The sequence below is a fragment of the Natator depressus genome, chromosome 14 (assembly GCF_965152275.1).
Source record: "Natator depressus isolate rNatDep1 chromosome 14, rNatDep2.hap1, whole genome shotgun sequence".
NCBI classification, from domain to species: domain Eukaryota; kingdom Metazoa; phylum Chordata; order Testudines; family Cheloniidae; genus Natator; species Natator depressus.
The window spans coordinates 21,318,882-21,338,505 of record NC_134247.1 but is presented as its reverse complement, the minus strand read 5'-3'; the positions used below and the strand labels follow the sequence as shown (position 1 = coordinate 21,338,505).

The following is a 19,624-nucleotide window of genomic DNA, read 5'->3' as shown; positions in this document are numbered from 1 at the left end:
TTTTGCAGTAGGAGTGTTGGAAAATCATTAGCTAACCCAACTGAATGACTGAACTAAGGGTCTCAGGGTATGTCTTCTCTGAAAAGTTAGCTCAGGCTCTTTCCAGACTGTCCCTTTATGTCCACTCACAATGTCTCACCTGAGTTCATTGGTGCTTTCAGCCAGGATTGCTGGCCTGTCTGGGGTTATAGGCTAGAACTCGGGTGCTGCTTTTACTCGGGCTGGTAACCCACCCGCTTTGCAGTGAAGATGCATGAAAATTATTCGAGTGCTGATTGTCCTCCAGTGCTGTCCCACAATTCTCCCTGTGTGCCTAGAAGGACAGACAGGTTCTCCCACAATTCACTGGAAAAGAAGAATAGAACAGTTCGGCTTATGGCAGCACAAAGCTCTATGGGATATGCCCCCCAAAATCCTAGCACCACACAAGGGTGAGCAAAGTACCAGTGAGGACATAGTAACTCGAGTAGGGCTTTGCAGTATGTCTGCTTACACCCAAGCTAGGCTATCCCAGGTGCTCAGACCCAGGTTAACTCTGCAGTGAAGACATTAGTGACATTGGGGCTTGAATGGTGAGTCATGAGTGTGCATCCAGTCCTCAAGTGTCTAAATGCACTGGGCCAGATCTTCAACTGCAGTAAACTGGTGTAGCTCCACTGAAGGAGCTGACTAGTTTGGCTTGTTAATTTCCTCATATTGGGCTGCAATATAATGCATCATGGTTGACACAACCTGACATCACAGTCGCAGTGCATCACCTTGGCTTAAGCCTTTGAGTGAAGAGGCCCCTATGGCTTCAGCTGGGTTTCTGGATGTAGCCCAAATACAGGCAGTGACTGGATAGGGACAGTTTTGTTGGACCGGCCAAATTTCACTCCACTTTTAGCCAAGGTATAGGGATCGATGGCATTGGAATACAAGCCTTCTGTGCACTGAGCTCCCATTGAACTCCACACACAGAGTGCTTCTAGGAGCAGACCAATAAACTGCAGGGAGCAATCCTGCATGGGTATGGGATGGACTAAAGGGGTCAAATATGGAGGAAGGATGGTCTTGTTGTTGAGGCAAAGGACCGGGAGTCGGGACATCTGGCTCTGCCACAAACTCCCCATGTGAGCTGGGGCAGATCATGAAATCTGTCTTTGCCTCAGTTTGGCCATTTCTGCAATGGGGATAATGACAGCATGATGGCTGCCATCTTGTCCGACACTCTGTGCATTGAACCGGAGAGATCCAGAGCTAAAAGCGCCAGCAGGCATAGGTGGAGCTAAAGTTCGGTATGTGGGGACTGTAACACCGTATTCTCTGTGGATCAGTACAGAGGAAGACTTGTAGCACACACGCGCCAGGGGAGTGAGGTGCTCATATACTAAGGGGGTGAGTGCCATGAAAATACCTACAGATAAATCGTATTTCTACCTGTAGGGGCCCAATAATGCTCCCTTGGAAATGAATGGCAAAATTCCTATTGATTTCAAAGGGACTTGGCCCAAATATTTGTAATTCTTTGGTAGACTTTCCATATATTCTCATAGCCATATCTCCTTGTTTTCCATAACAAGAGGTATGAGATTCTTTTACTTTCTTTACAAAGAGTTATTCAAAAGCTGATGGACTTCCCAAATTCATCAGGCACCAACCAGACTCTCTTTAGCTGCACATAATAATATCCCTGAGCACAGGTTCCTGTTAGTGTCTTGATGCAACACTGTATGTGTGCCATGAACATGCATCAGGGATATGATTGGGTTTTGTTGCCATACAAAGTGACTTTGTCATTTAAAGGACAATTTACAGATCTCCAGGGCAGTTTTGATCAACATGCACATTTAGCACGTTAGCCTGTTCCACTTCACTGAGTATTATTTTGTTTACTAATATTTTGGCAGTGACTCAAGTATCGTATCCTAGCTCTGTCTCTCTCTTCTGCACAGTCCCAGGGTCAGTGGTTTGCATTGCTTTGTCATCGGGGGACTGGGACGGGGCGGGGGCCGGGGATCAGATTTACCCTCCACCAAGTTTTTCTTTGCTTTGCTCCATTTAGTGATGAGATGAGGAGAGCACTGCATGAAGTAAATCTAGAAGACCACATGAGGCAGGAGGTTAATGCATTTGTCTCTTCAGCGACCTGGCTTCAAACATGGCCTGGATGGAGTTACAATAATGTCAGAGTCCACCAGGGCTGATCCTTGGTTGTTTTAATAGGAGCTCTGTCTTGAGCCTCTCACAGATGTTAGAATGATCGTAAACAGATCAGCAGCTCACGGATCCACCAAATCCAGTATCTCACCCCTGGCATGGGACAGTGCTTCAGAGGAAGGTGAAAAAACCCAAATTGCACCCGGCCAATTGTGCAAAGCTCTACGTTATTATAATTATTTGTACTTCTGCAACACCCAAGGGCCCCACTGTCCTGGGTACCTCATATTTAGGCAAACACGCTCTCTCTCCACAAGGGCTCATCAACTAAGAAAAGACACAACAAGGTCCATAGGAATATAGGAGGGAAAGGTTGAGGGCAGAGAATGAAGGAAGAGGTGGTAAAAATAGGCAGTTGCATAAGCTAACCAAGTACACAGAACTTGATGCTGAGGGGGCAGCATGAGAGAAGGCAGCAAGCCCTGTGAGGGGGAAAGGCAATGAACTAGGTTCCCAGGTATCAAAGTCAGACTGACTGGTCTACAGCCTGTGGTCTTTGGCCACACAGGGCAGGGCAAGAGGCAATGGGTTCAAACTACAGCATAGCAGATTGAGATTAAATCCTAGGAAAAGCTTCCTAACTGTAAGAAGAGTAGGACAATGGAACAGAGTGCCTAGGGAGGTTGTGGAAGCTCCTTCCCTGGAGGTTTTCAAAAGAAGGCTGGATAGCCGTCTGTCTTGGATGGTTTAGACACAACAAATCCTGGATCTTGGCAGGGGGTTAGACTAGCTGACTCTTGTGGTCCCTTCTAACCCTATGGTTCTAAGGGACAGTCAGAAGAAAGGATGGGGGGAGTAGGGAAAATGAGTGCAGAGATATAGGTAGGGCAAACAGGTGTCAAGGAGGAGCTTGGGTCTGCTCCAGTAAAGCACAGCAAGTCAATGGAGGATTCAAGCAGGAGGCTGGAGGCAACAAGGGAGTAGCATGTGGGGAGCGGCAGATGAATTTAGCAGTGACGTTTGGGACAGACCCGAGTGGGGATAGGTGAGAGGAACATCTATAGTTCCTCAGCCTGAGCTCCAGCTCCTATAAGAAATGATCCTATCATGTCCACCACTTAGCAGAGGGGTGTGCATCTGTGTAACTATCTTCCCTGGTCTTTAGCACAAGGCACTTTTCCCTCTAACACTCACCAGATCCCAGGCTTTAGAGGAAAGGTGCCTGCCAGGAATTCTGAAATAAGTATTCCGCCTGTGCTCAGATGCCTTGGCATCGTTCCCATCACAACTGCCAAGATGTCCGGACCTGAAACGAGCAACACAGCGTCTTTAATAATTCACCAGAGGATACTTTTTAAACGTTGTGGTTTATATTCATGCCCACTCCATTTCCCATCCCTCGCTCCCATCCTTCTTCCTCCCCTTTTCTTGCAGGTGGTCTAGTTCATTTCAGTTTCAAGCTGCTGCCTTCAGCTTTGGGTCAGGAAAGTTCTGTGTCCCACCCTATTCACTTCATGTTTCCAAAATCCTTGACATTTCCTTTCCCCCTTAAAAAAAAAAATCCCCACTCCCAAGCTGAGACATTTCCTCGAGTCTGTATAAAATCTGGCCTCACTTATACCTGTGAAAACAGTTGGCTCCCCGGCAGGAAATGGCTTGCTTCAGCACATGAAATTTTTAAACACGTCAGTTGTTTTTTGTTTTTCGTGGTGAGAATATGACAAAAGTCTGCCCGCTTTCTGAGAGGGGTGGCTAATTCCCATTTGCGAGCTCCGGATGCATGGTGTGCAGGTGTAGAGGATGGGCTCAGTGGTGCCTCTCTGGAAGGCGACCAACCATTATTCTTTGCAGCTAGCAGCTGCAAGCAAGATCAGGACTTCTTTGCGCTAGTTGCTGTACACACACCTAGTAAGAGACAGTCCCTGCCTTAAAGAACTTACAGTGTAAATAGACAAGACGGACACGGGGCGGAGAAAGGAATACAATGATCCCTATTTAACTACTGGGAAACAGAGACACAGAGCAATTGAGTGACTTGTCCCAGGTCACACAGAGAGTTTGAGGCATCACGTGGAATTGATCCCAGATCCCCACACCAGAGCCAAACATCCCCTCACACCATCTTTCCACTATGCACTAGAGAAGAGGAGAAGGTGCAAGTGATGCCCAAGGGCCTTAGAACTTTGTGTGGCTTTGAAGCTGATGGGAGCATGGTGAGGGGCAGAACTTGCTGTATCTTGGAAAAGATATAACGAGTGCTCCTTCAGTGCTGCTTTGGGGGAGGGGAGGTGTGGGGTGTGCTTCCCCAAGACAACACCACTGTTAGCAGCCATAATCTTCCCACTCCAGAGACCAGCAGAGGCACAGCCATTGGCTGGGAACTCCTCCTTGAACAGTGGTTATCAAGCTCTGGTCCATGGAGCTTGCAACCTAAATAGACAAGAGTGAGAAAGGGCAGGGGGAAGGGAGTATTTAGCATAATTAATGGTGGTCCAAAGACTGTAGGACTCCTAGAACCAAGTAATGGGAAAACAGGGGGATTGGGTGGATGAGAGGATCCTTCCCATACATAGTGATCTGCAGAATGAAAAGGATGGTGCAGCCCCATCTTAGATAATGGTCATGCCATATGTCCACGGACAGATCTTAATATCATGAGAGTTCATAATATACTCACTATGTCTATCTCTCTGGTATAAAAGTTACTATATATGGATTTGGGCCAAATCCTCAGCCGATGTCAAATTGGTTAAATCTGTTATTCCAGTATTAAATTTTACTCCGATTTACACCAATTGAGGATCATGCCCTACTTGATTGATTAATTGATATATAAAGGCGGTGTTAGGTGATTGTTAAGTTTAGACTCAACGTTTTGCATAAAACAGAGATTTTTTTTGAATTAAGAATACAGTATATCATCCCCAAACTCCCCGCAACTTCAAAACACAGGACCTCAGAAACAAAGAAACGAGACGTTAAGCCACCTAACGCTATACACCTCCTACTTCTCTACCTATAAACACACACTGCACAGCCATTGCATGCCAGAGACCTCACATCACCGTCTTAACACTGCTCCCATGGAGAGGCTGGACGGAAGGGGTTGATTGGTGGAAGGAGGTGCTAAAAGTCTGTCATCTCCATGGGTACAGAGTTGAGGTTGCGGTGCTTTGTCTGTGATGTATGGTGGTTCTGTTAGGGGTGAATTCTGTATTTCTGGGTGGAGGACTAGTGGATGTGCACGGATAGTTGGCTTAACTTTTCATTTCCTTCTGTGGTGGGCAGTGGGTATAGTATGTGCAGGCCAACCTTGACTGATACACAGTGCAATGTTTTTGATAGATGGAGGATTTGCAAAAGTGGCCAGTGATTTTAGATACCCAACCTGAGACCCCTTACTGGGTCTTATTTCCAGAAAATGAGTGTTCAGTGTTTTCTGGAGAAAACAATTATAATATATATCTCCTCCTAATAAATTTTGTGGCTGGTAGTCTGAAAAATACTAGTGTTTAACAGTTAAAAAAAACAAAGACTGGGCTTTGCTATCTCTTGGGCCCCCACAAAACGCTAACTGGTGAGACCTCCAGTAGTGACCTCTTGTGACTTCCCTCATTTCTCCACCATTTTGCCTCCCTTTATGAAGCAGACAGCTCAGTTATTCTTGTTTGCCATTCAGTTACATAACAGAGCTGTGACCACGGCTCTCACGGCTGCTGGTTCCTGGTCAGCTTTGCAGCAGTGTTAATAAGGGGAGTGTTTCAAGGCCTAGGGGGATATGGGAGGAGAGTGGTGAAATTATTTCTTTGGAAAGGAGGCGGTAGTTTTTTTCAGGCACATCTTCCCCATACTCACACTGCCTGTGTGTTCAAAGGGGTGTTTGAGCCAAATGCAAAAATGATTTTCTGTTTTCTCTTAAAGAGGAGCGAGGACGGGGACGGGAAACTGAATGGAATTCAGCTAGTGGATACAAGGCCAGATTGGAATTCTGTAGGGGGGACAGAGGTGAATAACAAAAGTCTTCTCGTTAGAGGAAGTGACAAACATGAGGTGGGAGCTGCAGTCTGGCACATTCCTCTATCCCCCATCTTCATTGGATGAGTCTAACTTGTGAAATCGGTTCTCCCTCTCTTCACCATGTTACGGTTGAAGGCCCTAAGGCAGTGGTTTAAAACCTTTTTTCATTTGGGGACCCCTAAAATATTTCAAATGGAGGTACGGACCCCTTTGGAAATCTTATACATAGTCTGCCGACCCCCAGGGGTCCACGGACCACAGGTTGAAAACCACTCTCCTACAGTAATGACAATCTTTCGTGGACCCCTTGGGCATAGTCTGCAGACCACAGGTTGAAAGCCACTGCCCTAAGGAGAGCGCCTAACCAGGGCTTAAGGACTCCCAAGGAAATGCCAGGTTTGACACAGCCACCTTCCCCCATTCCAGCCATCTCCAGGCTTCCCATACCCATCTGTGTCGATGCTTTTCTCAGAAATAACTAACATGTATGGTCAAAGCATAGTACAGTAGAGATGGTCAAAATATGGGGGGGAGGGCGTTTCTGCAGGGAAAATTTCAACTTTTCAGCAAAAAAAGAGATAACATTTTGTCTGAAAACCACACTAATGTTAATGGTGATGTTCCTATTTACACCAGGGTTGATTTTGGCCCTGTGGTGAAATTACACAGAGCAGTGTTCAGATACTAAGGTTAGTGGACACTATAGAAATACCATAGATAGATTTTCTAAATCAGGAGTAACGACATGGAAGTCAGTGAAATTACCCTGGACTGCAGAGGTAATAAAACTGAGATATATTAGAAAAGAATATGTCCCCCTATGTGTTCCATTTTGGTCAGCGTGGACGAGGCAGTTGGGGTGTGTCTGATGTATTTAGTTCACCTCTGTGACTGAAGTACACTACTGCAGAAATACCATGCAAGTGGATTATAGAGGATTCCAGCTGAGAACACAGAGTATGATGATTACCCCTTCTATGAGCTAACAGGCCTTTCCTCCTTCATTTCTGCTTGAGATTATGCCCCCCTCTGCAGGCTTGTTCATAGGCTGCTCTACCCAAGCATTCTGTTTTTCATGGTGGGCTGAGGAGAGATTTTGGAATCACATACAATCTGGATGTTGTCTTACATTTAGCAAATTTGCACAAAAATTGTGCAATTCTCTTTCCTGAAGAATTTTGAATGTTTTGGTTTTCATTTCTAATCAGACCAAAGACAAATGTCAAAATCTGGAAATCCTTAGCAGAACAGAATTTCCTTCCTCCACACAGCTCTATTTGACTTGTCTATGTAGACTGCAATCTACTTTCTCTTACTAGGTATCTGTACAGTAGCTAGCACAACGGGGCCCGGAGCTTGGTTGGGGCTGCAGATGTTACCGTAATACCACTAACAGTAATAATTTGAAGATGAAACTGTCAGTCATGTTGTGACGGACATGGCAATTTCCTGCTTATCCTTGGAACATCTTACTGAATTAAGTCATTAATGCAGTTGATTCTATTAAACGCAGAGATTATGTATTATTGTGGGCCCAGATTGTATGCAACTTCCCTTGGAGAGATGGGCTGTGAACCTTAGGAAATGTTATGAACTTCTAAGGACAATACTGAAGAATGGTCCAGAAAAGAATGGACTTTTGGGACAAACATTATCAGGTGGTTTGCCTGGGGAATCTTTAGAGGGAGTGAATGCAAATTCCTCATCTCTGGTAATGCAGAACTCAAGTCTTTTGAAGCTATGCCCTGTGGAGGGGACCAAAATCTTCTGATTACCTGTTCCTGGAGTTTCAAGATCAAAGGTCCAAGCTGTAGAAAGAGAGAGACTGAACAATGCATGGGGGTGCTAGTCCTGAGCTAAGGCTGTTTTGAACTGGTAACCATGGGGAAAAGCCCTTGGTGCAGGTTGAAGGACTGACTCCTACAACAGCCCTTGTTGGAGTTGGGGAGCGATCTCTGGTAAGCTTATTAGCATGCATGTAGGGTTGGGTTTTTTTATTGTTTTCAGTATGCTTTCTCAGCAATGCTTTCACCTTAAGAATAAATGTGCTTGCCTAGAAAGAGCTGTGGGGTAACGTATAACTGTGAGCAATTGTACTGTTCATTGCCTCTGGGGAGAAAGCACAGCAGGCTTGCTGAGGCAGTCCGACACATAGTGTAGGCAGAGAACTGTGCAGCCTGGAAATACCCCTGTCAAGAGGGAGGAAGATGTGGTTCTCTACCCACCTCCATGAACCAGGAGTGGGTGCCCTCCAGGGACCGTGGAGGGACAATACAGGTGTAGTTGCCCTGAACTGTGACACATGTAAAAAGACTCAACTGACTCATACTGGTGGTTCTGTTGCATAACATGGCAAACCCTCTTCTAGCGGCAAGAGGCTCTTTTTGTGCCCTGTGTAACACTGAAATCATAGTGCTGGGGTGAAAAACAACTAGTGCTTTATCCACTAAATCTCATTCTTCCTTCCCTCTTGATTTTCTAATGCAGCAATGTTTTCGGAAGTCCTATTAATATAAAACGTATGGATTTTATTGCTATAACGTGAAAATTTGTGTGACTCAGCATTTCCCCTCAAATCATTCTCCCTGAAGAAAACAAGAAATGAATCCGGCTTTGTATTCATAAGCCTTAAATAACGTAGTGGTGAAAATGAGAGTGATAAGATCAACTATATATGCTGCACGGGTATTTATGCTGATGGCTTAACTTACAGTAGACATAACTACTTAATTAAGATCCACTCTCAACACATTTTCTCTCCATCTGCTAGACAGCAATCAGTATGAGGCCTGCAGGCCTAGAGTTTTATTCTCTGTCAAGCTAAGAATCTGTCACTGCCAAGGCATTTGAGAAGTCCTGTGCTCAGTGTGAATCACAGACCTAAGGAAGAATTGTCTAGACAAGACACCCCCCCCCCCCGCCCCGGTTTTCGAGCCACAGCTATAGTGCAAGAAGAGAGAGAGAAGCAAAAAATGACAGCAGGAGAGATGAGGCCTCAAAGCTCAGATGTGTTTGTAAACACTGGATTACCCTGGTGCCTGACTGTCATTTCTTCTAGGAGAGGAATTCACTCTCCATTGAAAGGTAACACTTCCTAGCAAGTGCTGGCTGATAAGGAGAAGGGTCCAGACTCTTACAAGAAATTCACTAAATATTTAGACAGAGCAAGTGGTGGAGGAGTGTCTTGGTGGGCTCAGCACAGGACCTCTGTTCCCTCATGTAGTTCCCACCTCCACCCCCTCTAGAAATGGGCAACTGCAGTGGTAGGACATGGGGAAAGAGGTGTGTCTCAGCCAGGATGGCACCAGGCCATTTAGGGCTGTATAGCTCAAAACCTACATAATAAATTGCACCTGGAAGCCCATAGGCAGCTAGTTCAAATTGTGGAGCACTCGAGTCATTTGCTCACAGTGAAGTGCTTTGGTTTGATAAGTAGGTTGCTGTAGTCTGAACTGGTTTCGGTTTATGAATGGATTTAAGGGCCAGATCCTTGTTTCTTCTCCAGCAGCTATGGCCTCCTGTGGACTTTCCCAGTATGGGGAAACCCTCTTGTGGTGTAGGATCAAAATGGCTCTTCCTCCATCATCTCCCATTCTGGCTCTGGTGTAGGGGCTGGGGGAAAGAGAGCATTTGCATTTGGTCGTGTCATATAGAGCAAAGATTCAGGTAAGTTCTTATATTATCTGAACCCATTGGCCCCCAGGGCTACACTAGGAAATTACTGTCAATGGGAGCAGCTGAACTGATGGGGAAAACAGATAAGTACAAGTTAAACCTGGGGATCACAGTGAACGAGAAGCTGGATATGAGTCAACAGTGTGCCCTTGTTGCCAAGAAGGCTAACAGCATATTGAGCTGCATTAGAAGGAGCATTGCCAGCAGATCGAGGAAAGTGATTATTCCCCTCTATTTGGCACTGGTGAGGCCACATCTGGAGTATTGCGTCCAGTTTTGGGCCCCCCACTACAGAAAGGATGTGGACAAATTGAAGAGAGTCCAGCGGAGGGCAATGAAAATGATAGGGGGCTGGGGCACATGACTTATGAGGAGAGGCTGAGGGAACTGGGTTTATTTAGTCTGCAGAAGAGAAGAGTGAGGGGGCATTTGATAGCAGCCTTCAACTACCCGAAGAGGAGTTCCAAAGAGGATGGCGCTCAGCTGTTCTCAGCAGTGGCAGATGACAGAACAAGGAGCAATGGTCTCAAGTTGCAGTGGGGGAGGTCTAGGTTGGATATTAGGAAAAGCTATTTCACTAGGAGGGTGGTGAAGCACTGGAATGGGTTACCTAGAAAGGTGGTGGAATCTCCAACCTTAGAGGTTTTTAAGGCCCAGCTTGACAAAGCCCTGGCTGGGATGATTTAGTTGGGGTTGGTCCTGCTTTGAGCAGGGGGTTGGACTAGATGACCTCCTGAGATCTCTTCCAACCCTAATCTTCTATAGTTCTATGTAGACGGGACAAACTGTGCCCAGCACAGTTGGTCGGTTGTGTGTGATTTGATTTCACCATGTCTGGTCGCGGTAAGGGTGGTAAAGGCTTGAGGAAGGGAGGTGCCAAGCGCCATCATAAAGTGTTTCGGGATAATATCCAAGCTATTACCAAGCCAGCTATTCATCACTTGGCTCGATGTGGGGTGGGGTGGGGGTGGTGGTGCGTGAAGCGTATTTCGGGATTGATCTACGAAGAGACCCGGGTAGTGCTGAAGGTGTTCTTGGAGAACGTGATCTGCAATGCTGTCACGTACACTGAACATGCCAAGTGAAAGACTGTAATGGCTATGGATGTGGTTTATGCTCTGAAGCGCCAGGGTCATACTCTGTCTGGTTTTGGCAGCTAAACGGTTCACTAAAGTCAATAGGACCACTTGAGAAACCCTGGTTAAGCTCTGTTGGGAGTAGTTAAACCATGTTCAGTGCCACTTCACCTGCTCTCATTTGCTAACATTTAAAGATGATCAAAAACTGGTAAAACATATTGCAAAAAAAAATGTAAATACTAATTTTGGATTAGATTTTTCATCAAAAATTTGAAATTTGGAGAATTTTGACTAGATCTCCTGACATTGTCATCTATTAGTACATTTCCTAACCAAACCTTTGAAATCCCAAATGTCTTCTTCTGCTTCTAAACTACTCAGAGTGAGATTTTTCCAGACACACCCAATTTTAGAGACCTGAATAGAATTCGGCTATTTTACTGATCGTTAGTTTATAGCCAAGTCAACTGCTTTATTCTGAAGAGCTGGGAAACTACTTGACTCAGCTAAAAATCTCTTCTTAGGTGAAACCCACTGAAGGGTTCTTTTTCCTTATGTGAAGGAGCAGACTGCAATGTTGCTATTTTTTAAAAAAACCAACAAAAAACATTTGAAACACAGTTACAGTTACCCAAATAGCGGAAATTTAATTACATCTCCTGAGCCACAGACTTTTTTTACTGCTTAATACCTGATATTTTGAAAATCTTTGAAGTTTTCGGAGAGCTCCTTAGAGGATATATACCACATTTTAATATAAATGATCTTAATCTGTATTTTAAAGGACGACATGGTGTGGAGAATGTAATTATATATGCTTTTGATATAATTGGATAAATATCCCCAAGTTAAAGAGCCCATGATGGTCATTTAACTTTATTCAAATTTATACTCCTCTGAAATCCATCTGACTTTAATTTCTTTGTGCATTACCCCTTAAAAAGGAATAGATCATACTTCCCTCCATATCTCCATCCATCACTCTAATCTGATCTTATCTAACCTAATTATATGCAGATAGACAGCCCCCGCAATCCAAAGACAATGAAGTTTAGGGTATTCATGATCCACACCTGGGGGGAAACTCCAATTGACTTCAGTGGGCCAGGATTTCACCCCTTCTTGTAGATTGTACTAATCATATCCAAAATATACTGTACATATATTTATCATGGAAAATGCTACATTGAATTTGCATGGTTAAACACTTAAAAATCAAGTAATTCCAAAATTACATTTATATGCATATCTTTATGTGACTGAAAACCCCCTCAATGCCAAATGGCAAGTGGCCATGATGGAGGGGAGGCTGGGTCAAATATGAGTGGCACTGCAACCTCGTGCATCAGGTCAAAGGTCCCTTCCGACTCTGATATTCTATGATTCCCTCTATAATGCCACTTGCTCAAATTTGGCCCAGTCATGTCTCCGTCATGATGGAGGAGGAACTGGGCCAAATTTGAGGGGTGGGGCACTCTGAACTGTTGCCTAGGCACAGCTTGCGTTGACTGACCTCTGCCATTTACTATGTCCTTTCCATACAAATGACTTTCATTCACTGTGTTTGGCTGGCACACACAAAGTAGTGCATACTGCGTTACAAGGTATCCACATATAAGCTAAAGTGTAAATTTAAATTGATGTACTTATAGCTGTGTCCCCATGTAGACACTCTCATTCTGGTATAAAAATGCCCTTTTTTGTTTTGGCTTAAATTGCTTTGAAAAGGGTTTAAACTAAATGAAAAAAGCTCCAGAATAAGTGTCTCCATGGGAAGTTATATTGGTGTAACTATATCGGTTTAACTATACTGGTGTAATTTTACTGGCATAACTGGTAAAACTTTCCTGTGTAGACAAGCCCTAAGTGTATAGAAAATAAATTTGAATTTACAGGTATGGTAGTTATGGTATTGTCTTCTGACTGGAAACTAAGTTGCTACTGGACTAGAAACCAAAGGGGGAAAAATAACTATGAAACCCCTATTTTGCATTTGCAGGGGCTCACTTCAAAACAGAGTCAGGATTTTGAAGAAAGAGAAATCTTAAGGGATTGTTTCTGTAACACTGACTTCTCTTCTTATGACTATCCATCATTGTTGAGCTTTGCTTTAATGCTCAGGACCTGATTCTGATCTCAAAAGGAATAATTCCACTAAAGTCAGTGGATTTTACCTGGGTGTAGAATTGATGTATGGGAGACTGGGATTGGGCCTTCAGTGTTTCAACCCTTATGTAAAATATTTAGCATGAGTCAGTCCCTCCATGTGTTCTCACTCCACCAAGGCCATACACGGCAGTATACGGCATTCGGTCACAGTAAGAATGAAGGATTGGAGAAAGCCATCAGAAAGGCTGGTGAGTGTGGTGCTCTGTTACTCGCTATCCAATAAGCTGAGGGGGAAAAGCCCTGTACGCTGGTGGGTCGGGAAGGACACTCTACCTAGTATATGTCATGAGGGATTGACCATTTCATGGGTTTCGCAGGGGGGAACAGGAGTTGCCTTTGGTACGCTATGCCCAGACTACTGTCGGGCTGCACCCACATCATTCCCACTTCCCCCTTGCTCACCAGGGCTCAGTTCTCTGGGAGCCTAGAAGTTTACATTCTTTGTTGAGCCCCGTGCTCATTTCTCAGCAATATATGGACCGCTCTTTCCAGGTGCTGAGCAGACTCAAAGCACTGTTTGCCCATGAGTTGCCTCTCTGCACCTCTCCGATCAGCACCTAGAAGCCCATTGGGTTGAATTCATAAACAGCAAAACCTGGGCAGTAAGTCAGGACAGGTCAACTGGTTTTGCCTAATTTCAAAACCACTCAAACATCGTGGGCTTGACTTTGTGTCCTCCAAGCCTGAGCACAAAATGGCTGCCTGTCTTAGAGGATAGTATCCGTCCATAAGATTTAAAGATATAGTAGATAGGAAAACAAAGGCATAAACTGCAAAATACATCGCCAAGTCTATGTACTATAAACAGGAGGGTCACCCAGCTCTGGAGGGGATGTTCTTATGTCTCTAATAGAGAGCTCAGGCTGTCATTCTGTCAGAAAACCATGGACCAGATTCTGATCTAAGATACCCCCTATTTACACCAGTGTAACTCCACTGACTTCACAGGAGTTACTCTAGGTTTATGATGGTGGACTAGAGATTAAAATCTGATTCCATGTATTTAAAATTGAATTTCCATTAGGAAAAGAACCCCAGCCACAGTGGGTTTAAGTTACAGAGAAAAGGTTGGTGAACTCAAACTAGTTCTGTGAACCCAAAAACCAGAGATTTTCACGAACTCCAGCAGGCTCAGCCAGGCCTAGTGGAAAGCCTTCAACTTCTAGTCATCCCCTTTTAGTTACTTTTGCTTTCTTTTATTGGAGGGGAAGCACAGCTGTACAATCTCCTCCTTCTCAACATAATTGTGTTAGACATTTGGAGGCAGTCAGATTGCCATTCAAGCTGGTATATAATGAATTTACTTGACATGCACAGGTCCTTATGTCACAAAAGGTTTTCTCATTATATCTGAGCCTTTAGTTGTTTATAAAACGTCTCCAAATCCTCCCCCGTTACCTCCCTGAAATCACATATTTGGTGCTGGAAGACAACTTCTTTGTGTTTAATATTGTCCAGAAATGTCCCTATTGACAGTAACTTCACCAGGTTTTTATTTTTCAGTTTGCCAAGATTTATTAAAAATTATCATTCACAGGAGTAATCAGGGCAATGAGTTAGTACAATTTCAAACTTTCTCTCAGGCATCTAACAGCAGCCAAAAGAACAGTGCACAGTGGGTGAACAGGGCTGTAGAAAGGGACAGAGAGTGAACTGGAGAGTAAAGAAAACATTATCACTAGTCTGTTGGGCCAGTCCCCACATGGTGCAATTCAGTTTAGCTCCATTGAAGTGAATGGGGCCAGTTCCTCAGAGGGTGTAGATTGGCGTAGCTCTGTTGACGTCAGTGGGACCAGATCCATTGGTGTAAATTGCTGTATCTCTACAGAGTTCAGTGACTAGCAGAACAAAGCCTCTGGAAAGCTGCCCCGCTGCGCTGCTGGGTGGTGGCGGGAGCCCCCGTGCTGTTTTAAATCACCCGGGGGTGGCAGGTGGGGCCGGGGGAAGCGCGGGGGGAGTGTGTATGTGTGTGTGGGGGGGGAGGCGGGAAACTTTGCTGGGACAGGAATATTCCTGGTGCCCGGGCACCACGGGCCCATAGAACTTGGCGCCCAAGGACATAGTGACTGCTCGGAGGCCATCACAAGCCAGTGTACGTTAAAGTACCCTGAGTCCTGTGGTTACTCCAACTTATTCTGGGGGCTAGTTTGGTCCCTGGTTCATCCAGGACTGGGAGAAATGGAAAGGCGGCTTAGAACCATCTTTGTTTCCCTCAGCTATACGGAGCAGGAAGATCAAATCTGTTGTGCCTAACTCAGGAAGGACCAATGTCTGAGGGCTCTTGCTTAGGTGGCAAGCAGTTGCCTCAAACTCCCCACTCCCTGCCTAACCAAGCCATGGTCAATTTTCCCACCCTAACAATCACCAAAGAGCCCCCTCTTTTTACATAGGACTGTTTAATTCTTAGAACTGATGTTAAGGAGGGCCAGTGATCAATCTCACTAGAAATGCCTGCTTTGAAAAGTAAACATCTTTAGCACAATAGATTTACCTGTACAACTTCCCACTAAGGCATAGAATCATAGAAATGTAGGGCTGTGAGGGACCCTCAAGAGGTCATCAAGGCCAGACCCCTGTGCTGAAGCAGGACCAAGTAAACCCAGACCCTCCCTGACAGGTGTTTGTTCTTAAAAACCTCTAATGATGGGGATTCCACAACCTCCCTTGGAAGCCTGTTCCATAAATTAATTACCCTTAGAGTTAAAAAGTTTTTCCTAATATCTAACCTAAATCTCCCTTGCTATTGATTAAGCCCTTTACTTCTTGTCCTAGCTTCAGCAGGCATGTACAGCAATTGATCACAGTCCTCTTTATAACAGCCCTTAACATATTTGAAGACTATTATCAGGTCCCTCAGTGGACAATCTTTAATAGCTGGAGCCATAGTTTGCATATGGCAGTGCATTGGAATGATTTGGGATTGTCATTCTGCTTCCCTACAGAATTTAACAATATTTGAGTTCACCAGGGTCAAATGTTGCCCTCAGATATAAAAACCAGGGCAATTCCCATTGTACTCATTACGTGCTGAACACACATACAACACATGAAGGTAAAATACGGTCCAATAACTGGGAGTTGACAAATACTGTAACATGAATAGGAGCTTATTACTTGGAGAATTCTTGATCCGTATGCCCTACATCCAGTATTTAGTTAATTGGTCATGTGTAGCATCAACTTAAAATATTCCTCAGTGTTGACTAAATACAATCTCAATCTTTTCTTTTTCAATCAAGGGGGAGGCTAGGCAGTTAGGATAGATAGTCACATTTCATAATAACGTACAAAATATCAAGGCAATATTCTGTACTATGCAAAAACCCACACAAGAGTCATATAAAGGACCTAATTCTGCGTATGTGTTGCTCCGCATAATGGGGTACTGGCCCTTAAAGTAGTGGGAGGGGCCAGTCATCCCATTCCAAGTTTCCAGAATAACCAAAACTGGACATAAGGTGAGGAGATGAAGATGGTCCTGGGGAAATAGTTAGAGTCTGGGAGGCGGAAGATATAGGAAGAAATACAGGCTATTTTCCCTTTAAGGAACTGGGGCCAGGACCCTTGCAGAGAGGGCAGGGCAAGGCTCCCTTCTTCCCCAGTTGTCTCAGACAGGTGTTTGAGGTAATTAGATCCACCTGAGAAGATTCAAGGAGTGGTCAGGTGACTGGGGGTGTTTGACTCAAAAGAGAGGCTCCAAGCCTAGTCAGAGAGAGGGTGTGCTGAAAGAAGAGTGGTTGAAGGGGCTCCTGAGGAGAATGTAGCTGAAGGCACAGTCTAAAGAATGAGGACTGTGAGACCCTAAACTTGATGGATGAGGTATGAGCTGGGAAGGCTGGGACTTAAAACCACAATCCCAAGGAGGACTGTGAACCCTAAATGTGAGGGGAAGTGGGAAGGGGCCTTTTGGGGATCTGAATGATATTCAATGTTTTGTCCCCAAGAGAGGGGGACTATTGTTTTGAAGACTCTTGGTGTATGTGAATTATTTTGGGGACTCAGAGGGAAACTGAGGCAGGATGCCTGCAGGGCCACCCTAGGTCACAAGGGAGTGCTGGGTTGCCATAAAAATAAAGGGAAGGGTAAACACCTTTAAATCCCTCCTGGCCAGAGGAAAAAACCCTTTCACCTGTAAAGGGTTAAGAAGCTAAGACAACCTTGCTGGCATCTGACCAAAATGACCAATGAGGAGACAAGATACTTTCAAAGCTGGAAGGGGGGGGGGGGAACAAAGGGTTCTATCTGTGTGTGGCTTTTGCTGGGACCAGAGTAGGAATGCAGGTCTTAACTCCTGTAAAGGGTTAATAAGCAATCTAGTTAGAGATGCATTAGATTCTGTTTTGTTTAAATGGCTGATAACATAAGTTGTGCTGAATGGAATGCATATTCCTGTTTTTGTGCCTTTTTGTAACTTAAGGTTTTGCCTAGAGGGATTCTCTGTTTTGAATCTGATTACCCTGTAAGGTATTTACCATCCTGATTTTACAGAGGTGATTCTTTTTCTTCAATTAAAATTCTTCTTTTAAGAACCTGATTGCTTTTCCTTCTTCTTAAGATCCAAGGGTTTAGGTCTGTGCTCACCTATGCAAATTGGTGAGGATTTTTATCAAGCCTTCCCCAGGAAAGGAGTGTAGGGCTTGGGGGTGGGGGGGGGGGGGGGGGAGGAGATGTTTCCAAGCGGACTCTCTCGGTTATATTTGTTAGATGCTTGGTGGTGGCAGCAATAAAGTCCAGGGACAAAAGATAAAATAATTTGTACCTTGGGGAAGTTTTAACCTAAGCTGGTAAAAATAAGCTTAGGGGGTTTTTCATGCAGGTCCCCACGTCTGTACCCTAGAGTTCAGAGTGGGGAAGGAAGCTTGACTGGGTGATTGCAGTTATCTACACTCCCATATATTGTCTGCACTATAGAATTTGAGAAAACGTTCCCACTACTGCTAACAGCAGTTAAGCTGCACCAGCATTAATGAAGTTGGGAGCCCTACTGTAAATGGTTCTCCACTCCAGGAGAAATTTCATCCTATAGGGTTATTGTCAAGGCAGTTTAATTTCAAGATCTGACAACCTTGAGAGCATTCTCTCAAAAACTGGCATGAAGAACAGGCCTAAACTAGGGATTCCTGATGGTTGTCCCAGTGAGAGCCATAATGAAGACAGAGCTGCTGGTGGATGTCTTTTTGTCAAGACACTTTTTTCAACAGCAAATGGCTGTTCTGCAAAACTTTGTTTTGGTTGAAGTTTTCAAAACAAAGAACCCTAAAATCTGTTTGTGTTTTTTTTTTTTTTTAAAAAAAACAGTTAACAGAAAAATAAAATTGTTACTGAAAATGTTTTTCAAAGACTGAAATGTTTTCCTTTTCTTGTCAAACTGTAAAAATTTCACAGAAAAGTTTAAAAAACCCACAAATGTTTCAAAATTTTTCCCAAAAAGTAATTATTTTTCCAAGTAGTTTCAATGGATGGTCAAAGTCACTTATCACCAAAAATGAAACTGGTGCTCCTTTTGCTGGTTTCAAGGAAGGTTTTCTGCACTAAGAGTTTCCACTAGTGATCACTGGTGGCTGTAACTGGGGCAAATCCCCTCTGTAGACAAGACCTAAAAATGGTTCACCAGGCTTTCTTTTTCAGCTTCTTTGCTCTTTTTTGCACAGTGTCTGTCTATGCAGCCTTGAGAGAGAGCTCCTAGTCTCTTTTATTAGCCTCTATCTAAAGCCAAGTCCATGTTGCTACTGGTACCTCACTTATAATTTCTCTGCACTATTGTCTCTGGGTTTTCTGTGTGTGACTTAACATTGTTGCTTCTCTGAAACATTCCAAGCTGACTGTCTCTCTTCCCCCTTTGCCCCCTCCCTGATGGGGGGAGTTGAGGGTGGAGGAGGGACAATGTCTCTCATGAATAAGATAAGGGAAGACAAAGCAAATGGGGAAGAAAGGAAGCTTGTAGCTTTTCAAGTTCAATGAGGCTTACCAGGGTTTTGGGGGCCTCTTCAAATCAGAGGCCTAGTTAAAAGAACATGCAGAATTCAAAGCCTGTCCTTTTGCAGGCTCTCTGTCGGCTTGGAAAATCCTCCCAATGCATGTTTGCTCTTGTTTCTCTTCTTCCCTCCCTCCCCTTCATAACTTCCAAACACACACCCCTCTTTGCCACTTGCAATTTCCCCCCAAATTTGTGAGAAGCTGCCCTGCGTTTAACCGTTAGTAGATGGCTCTGCCCTACAGAAGTAGCAGGTGTGATGGCTGTTTCTATGCTCCCAGCTCCTGAATATGAGATGTATGCAAATGGAATCTAATGGGATCAGAAAAGGGTACAATAGATCCCCTTAATCCCTCGTTGCCGAGAGCCGTCTCTCTCTCCCCCAAGAAACACAGCATCAGAATGGAGCATAAACAGTTCCTCTCTCATTGTAAACATTAAAGTGTTTTGTTTTTTCTCCAGTAGACACACCCTTTAGAAAGTTGCAGTGATTGGAGACACACAGCCCTGGGTCTCTTGATCAAAGGAATTTACAGTAGGAGCCCAGCTTTGTCTGAGGAATGGTGGGACA

The 19,624-nt window shown here is 44.5% G+C and overlaps 1 protein-coding gene across 1 annotated transcript; it reads left to right on the top strand.

Moving 5' to 3' along the window:
• The first annotated feature begins 10,661 nt into the window (after positions 1–10,661).
• Positions 10,662–10,916, top strand: LOC141998290 (histone H4 type VIII-like). Its single transcript, XM_074971023.1, has one exon. The coding sequence runs from the start codon at positions 10,662–10,664 to the stop codon at positions 10,914–10,916; it is 255 nt and encodes an 84-aa protein (XP_074827124.1).
• Positions 10,917–19,624: the final 8,708 nt, after the last annotated feature.

Coding starts and splice junctions, on each gene's coding strand:
- LOC141998290 (XM_074971023.1), top strand. CDS start 10,662: ATGTCTGGTCGCGGTAAGGGTGGTAAAGGCTTGAGGAAGGGAGGTGCC.